The 6,988-nt window shown below is 26.5% G+C and overlaps 1 protein-coding gene across 1 annotated transcript; it reads left to right on the forward strand.

Moving 5' to 3' along the window:
* Positions 1-499: 499 nt before the first annotated feature.
* On the forward strand, positions 500-919 carry LOC113373350. Its single transcript, XM_026613658.1, has 2 exons — positions 500-650; positions 727-919. The coding sequence occupies exons 1-2, from the start codon at positions 500-502 to the stop codon at positions 909-911; spliced, it is 336 nt and encodes a 111-aa protein (XP_026469443.1). The 3' UTR covers positions 912-919.
* The last annotated feature ends 6,069 nt before the right edge of the window (positions 920-6,988 follow it).

The raw sequence follows: 6,988 nt of genomic DNA on the forward strand, positions 1-6,988 counted from the left end.
ATATGGATACAAGTAAAAATTGCCTTTTGTGGGCATTGCTAAAAATTTCATGGCAATTGCTAAAAAAATATGAAGCTAAATTGTTAAAATGTGAAGTCAAATATTGTTAAGTATGGTAAAATTTGTCACAACTAGCCTAGGATAGCTTTTGGGTTGCCTTCCATACATATAGGAAAATTAAGAAATGTTTTCGTTCACAAATAAAGTGATCATAAATAAAGTAAAAATAAATAAATTAAAAAAAAATACGTATAAATATGAATAAACATTATTGCAAATGTCTCAGAATTTACATAAATATTATTACACTTTACGAATATTTTCAAATTGTTCTTCGTATTGCAAGCCCAATTTTCATTTCACAATATTGTTTATTTTGAAATTATTTATTGAACAAAAACAAAAATATCCAAATAGTATATATACATAAACCAATGGGCTTATCCAAAAATTCCATAATCCAAAATATTTTTATTCAATAAGCGACATTTGACTAAAAATGAAGCAAACATCATTAAATATCACGGTTTTAGCAGTCTTAATTGCATTTGTTGCAATTCAAGAAACTACTGCCGATCTTAAGAGAAATGATAAAGAACCTGGCAATACGAGAAAAATAAGAGAAGTTATGGATAAATTAAGAAAACAAGGTAGGGTCTTATAATACAGATTCTAACGATTTTACATTACAAGAATATATTTTATATAATATATTTGTATGATTAGCACAACCTAGAACTGATGGACAACGTCCGAAAACTACCATAATGAGTGAACTTCTAAAGCAAAAAATAAGTTGCAAAGAAGTGAAAGCAGCTAAATTAGAAAGTGCTGTTTGTGCTTATGATTGCAGTCAACATGAAAACACTGGAATTAATTGTGAAGGAAATGCGTGTAAATGCCCCAAGTAACCTTAAAGCACCAAAAAAATGCTTGACGCATTACTAAAAAAATATTTATAAATTTTAAAAATAGACTAATAAAATAAAATTAATAAATCGAAATTTAATACGCTCTTCAATAAGTAAACTTGAAACAAGTAAATATTTATTTATAATATTGATAATATGAATCATGCATCACTGTATGCCGATATTTTTAAATTATTAACTCAAATCATATACATTTTTATTTTTTATTAATTATTAAAATTATAATAAATGTTACTAAAATATTACAAGAAACAAAATGTAATAAAATTATTATTTCAAAATTGAGTACTCATTATTTATTTGAGAGTAAGTTAACATTGCCAATAACTGTTTTATTAATTAGTGAGGTTAAAACAAATAAACTAAATATCCAAATCGTTCCCAAATTTCATCTCTCCCAAACAGGTGTCGATTCACTTGACGCCTCTATACCTCTATATACCTCGCCTCCGATTTATCCCCATCGCTTTGCAAAACAAATCGTCAAAATGCGCAACCGAATCGTTCCCTTCTGTCCCTTTCCCTTTGCCCTTACCCAGTTGTTCCCTTCAATTCGACACCGGCGTGAACTGTATCCATTCATCCCTAAAACCATCATCCCTTGCGGCCGCGTTTAGCCCTCGAAGGGAGCCAAATATACTGACTCTACGTAGTAGGATAATACAAATATCCGACGATGAAATAAAACTGAACTAGATGGGGATGATGATGAACAAGAATAGTAATTGATTATTTATTTATTTGGGGATTTAGAAATAATTTACTCAAATTTAAAAAATAGTATTAGAATTTTTTATATCACTTTCTTTGGTTTAAAACATTGATCTATATAGATTCTAGTCAGTATCTATTTTACTCGTACTACATTATATCATATATATTATGAACTAGCTGACCCGGCAAACGTTGTTTTGCTAAGTAAGGTATATTCTAAATAATTTGTAGACAATCAAAAAAATTAATACTTTAAGTGTATAAGGATGTGTTGTGTCAATGATATGTACAATGAGGTGTTATAAAAACAATAAACCCCATTAGTTTGTCTATATTTTGTCAATACAATCAAACTGGAAGTTTTATACACCATCTATAGAAAACATGGTATAATACAATCCAAGTCTTTTTTGGTCTTTCGACTTATTGATTACGTTTCAAGTTTTTCAGATTCTTTTTGGATTCTGCATTTTGTAGTATAATTGTAAATAATACTACCGAGCTTAAACAAAATTTTTAAATTTCTGCGAGGAGAGATAGAAAATGAATTAAGTATTTTTTCTTTGACCTGCTTTTTAAAAAGTTTCAAGTAACATTCGATTAATTAAAGTAAATTTAATAAAAAGTATATATGTAGAGCAGGGCAAGGCACAAAGGTCCAATTTGACTTTGAGCAAATATAAACTATAATGTGAAAATCATAACAAATATATCACAACAAATAACACATATCAAACAAACAATTATCTGACTACGTTCAGTAAACTGCCTTCTACTTCATTTTTGTAGAAGTGTGCTTTTTTGATGTCTTTCAAAAATGTGTTATTTGAAAATTATGTTGTTACTTGAAACGGGCAGGTGGCAGAAATGTTTAAAGCCTTATTATTATTTTGAAGGTATTATACAAAATAATTACATTTTTACCTAATGTTAAAAAACTAGCAACAGAAGAAAATACTTTCATTATGGATTTTCAAAGATTACCGTTAATCTCCCCCATTTCAAAGATTACCATTTTTAAATCAAGGTTATAGCTGGTTATACATCTTTTTCCCTCTAATTTCAAATATTGTTCTTAAACAATGCTTAACTTTACTGGTTTTTGACACATCGGCGATGGACCTTTTTAACCCCAGACCTTCATATATTACCATCTATTCTTCGATAAATTCTGGGAAATTATAACTGGGAAAATGTTGTTCGACAAAATGTCCATTTGATCGATACCAAATTTAGGTTCTGAATTTAAATAACATAAATAAAAAATAATATAACCTAGAAAATGTTTTATCATAATTAAATAATATTCACGTAAAATATCCTATTGAACGTAATTGAACATCATTCTGTCAAAAACGTTTGACATTTGACGAATTAGCAACCGTCCATTGTTTTATTTAGATTATGCTCCTACAAAAATTTTCAAATTAAAAATGTAAAGTTTCTACGCGGATTTGAAATAATTTCTCTGGATATTTGCGGATTGGACTTTCTCTGGATTTGCACGAATTTTTTAAGACTAAGACTGGCCAAATCGGTTTAGCGTATATAGTTTTCGAGTTTTACTTAGACATTTGAAAGAGAGCTCCATTTTTATATATAAGATTATAGTTTATATATCTATAGTTTATATTTTTCCTCTGTGTCGATTATCATTTTTCTCAATCACAAGGCTAGGGTGTAAGTCTTCATCCCTTAGGTAATAATAATCGGGATGAATTGAGAGCGAGAAGGGTCTGAAAATCCAGCCCCTGTAATTAACATGTTACTGTTCGTACGAGCAAAGTTCGGGGCGAAAAAGGCGTGAAAAAAAATCGTCAGGAGTAATACAACAAAGGGCGATTGTAAAAGAAAAGCCAGCCGCGAATTGATGATTGGTTTCGATAGAAAAATATTAACGTATGTCGGGTTTAAATCCACCAAAAAGGATAAAGAAAACACCTGATTCAGGGGTAATTGGGAATTTTAAAATTGGGTGTTTTTCCGTGGAGTGTTTCGGGATTTTGTGTCTTTGATTAATTTTCCGCATTTTATGTTTGTAGTACAGAAACCTAAATGTAGGCCGTATTCAAGTAATGGATTATTTATGTATTTATCTAAACACCGTAGATTGAGATCTAGATTTTTTGCTAATTTGATTTAAAAAACTTACTAGTGTAATAACTAGATAAAAAGAGTAAATAGATTATAATGCCTTGAAAAAAAATTAAAAGTTATTTGAATAAAAGTAAAAAATGTTGTGAACATTATGAAAATTTCAAAGTCCGTAATTCGAGTATGATTTCTTCATAATTTCAATATCCAAGTGTATATAATAGTTTTCACTAGATTTTAGTAAATTTTATCTAGTTTTCATCAATGTGAACAAATTATAATGCCCGAACTAATATGTTATTTAAAAAAAAGTAAAAAAACGACTAATATCCATTAATTGCATATGATGGAAATACTAAAGTTCGTAATTCAAGTACGATTTCTTCTTAATTTCTATATAAAGGTGTATATAACAATTTTTGATAGATTTTAGTAAATTTTATCTTATTAAATTCTGTAATTCAAGTACGATTTCTTCATAATTTCTATATTAAGGTGTATAAAACAGTTTTAACTAGATTGTAACTAATTTTATCAAGTTTTATTTTATGTCAAAAAATTACAATCATTTTATCAAAATTTAGTTTAAAATCATAATGCTACAATTATTTTATCAAAAACTTCCGAAACTTCTATCAATAAAATATGGTTATGAGAGCAGATAAAATATTATAAAAAATTTATTTAAAACAGTTAAAAATAAGCCTATTCAAATCATAAACGACATTTTGCAAAAGTCATACATTTTATTGCATACGACGTTCAACAGATTTTTTACTAATTTTATTTGAAAAAAATTATATGAAGGTGTGAAAAGTAATTAATGGCGTTAAATGCATAATAAATTTTACTTCGAATTTGTATACAATGATATATAATTTTTTTGACAATATTTACGAGAATTTTAGCATTAAAAATGAAGATATTCATTTCATTGGATTTCACCCACTATTCCATCAATAAGTAAGTTCAGCGCTTACAAAATTGCATTTTGCAGAAAATTTTTCAAGAGAACTGAATAAATGATAAATGGCGTTGAATAGCTAATAATATTTCAAATAATTCTCTATATGACAATATATACATTCTTTAACAAAATTGATGGGAATTTTAGCATCAAAGATGAGGATGAGCATTTGAGTTCAGTGAGTGTGCTCTTTTTTAATGAATAGCATTCTTCAAAAAAATTTTATATGAAAATATAAACAGTAATTAATGGCATTAAAAATTATAAAATAAGTAATTTTACAAGATTTTTTTAATTAAGTTACAACAATATTATTAAAATTCTGTAACATATTATATAAAACGGCTGTATTAAAAATCTGCGACAAATCGCTATACTATATTATATAAATAGATAAAAAATGATAAAAATATTATTTTGAAATAAATATAGAAAATGCAAGTGATAAATAAAATACAAAATAAACATAAAAATAAGTAATTTAGAAGTGATAATTATAATTATGGTATTACCATTGTCTAATTAATTTTTCTAATTAATATATATATATATATATATATATAAATAAATAATTTATATATATATATATATCTTTATATTTTATATCTATATCTATATATATATATATCTATATATCTCGTTCGATATCCGTCTATATATATATATCTCTATATATATACAGTGTGTAATACCAAATAACATTTTTGCCTAATTTACATAACGCTCTCAATGCATCTGTGTAAATAAATGCACCTGCCAACAAATTGTCATAGGTTTTTTCCACAATTGGAAAATGTTATTGTAAATATTTATTTGCCTCATAATACAAAAAAAATATATAGGGATGCTTGGTTCCCGAATTATTATTCATTTCTAATTATATCATAATATTTCGATAATTGTGTGTCTTCCCAAATGCATTCGAATAACAATCAACACTTGCCGTATCATGTAGTGCCCACATGTGCAATGAAGTGCAATCGTAAACATGTGACAAATAATACGCCTTGATTTATAAACTTCAATATACAATATGGAACAAAATCACACCCCTGCTAATAAATTCGTTCCAGTTCTATAAATGATTATTGTGGTGCCGAAACGGGGGCAACATTTATATGTTGTTATTACCTCTCGGCGTCTAAATTACCCTCATTTATAAATATTCAGTGTAAACATATGGTATTATTTTTATTTTTTCAGAACAAACATTCGAAAAAAATCTTAAGCTTTTTTTTTTTTCAATTTATGTATCTATATAAAAATTATAAAGTCCTGGACAAAATTAAAAGTTATTTGAAGAAAAGTAAAAAAATAAACTAAATCCATATATTGCAAATTATGGAAGAGGATGTATAATTACTTGACTTAAGATCAGATTGATCATTAGCGTTAAGATATGTTGTGAAAGTCTAAGAACGTATAAGATTTTGCCATAGAATATGAAAAATTACAAACCTATAAATAATTTATAGAAATATGATCTAAAATAAATTATGTTTTATTAAACTGCAATCATATACAGTAAAGCTCGTTGTTCGCGGATTTAAGAAAAGTGCCCTATTCCTAAATTTGCTGCTAAAATTTGTTATTCACGGATTTAATAAGTAAGCACAATAATAGATTAAAATGGGCATCCAGTTTAATATCCTTTGTAAATATTGTCGAATAGATTAATATCTTATTATAACTCACACTAAAGAATGTTGTTATATGTTATCGTCAAGGACTGAGAATAAGGTTTGAATCAATTAATATTATTCAGTTTCAACTTCTCGATTAGCTAAATAAAGCATTTGGCTTGAATCTTTATGAACAATTAAAATTTTTAGATTTTTGTATATGTTTATATATTCATAAATTTATAAGAACTTTTATAGATATCTATAGGTATAGTTATAAATGTTTATACATTTGGGTGGATGTCCCAAATCCATATGCTTAATATGTGCTCGCATTTCAACTACGAATTACTCAAAATTTAAATACACAACATATAAAACAGTTTTCACTAGATTTTAGTAAATTTTATCTAGTTTTTACTAGTGTAAATAAATTATAATGTCCTGGAAGAAAACTAAAAGTTATTTGAAGAAAATTGAAGAATGTTGTATATCATAGAAATTTCAAAGTCCGCATTTCAACTACGATTTGTTCAAATTTTAATATCCAAGTAATTTTCAACAATATAAATAAATTAAAATGTCTGAAATAAAAATTAAATGTTATTTAAAGAAAACTAAAAAAAAGTCCAATATCCATATATTGCATATTATGGAAA

The sequence above is a fragment of the Ctenocephalides felis genome, unplaced genomic scaffold (assembly GCF_003426905.1).
Source record: "Ctenocephalides felis isolate EL2017-DRISC unplaced genomic scaffold, ASM342690v1 CF-g0.4_SCAFFOLD_01604, whole genome shotgun sequence".
NCBI lineage: Eukaryota > Metazoa > Arthropoda > Insecta > Siphonaptera > Pulicidae > Ctenocephalides > Ctenocephalides felis.

Excerpts from the sequence above, each read along its gene's own strand:
- LOC113373350 (XM_026613658.1), top strand. The coding sequence starts at position 500 with ATGAAGCAAACATCATTAAATATCACGGTTTTAGCAGTCTTAATTGCA. Across the intron at positions 651-726 it reads GGATAAATTAAGAAAACAAG|CACAACCTAGAACTGATGGA; the intron begins GTAGGGTCTTAT and ends TTGTATGATTAG.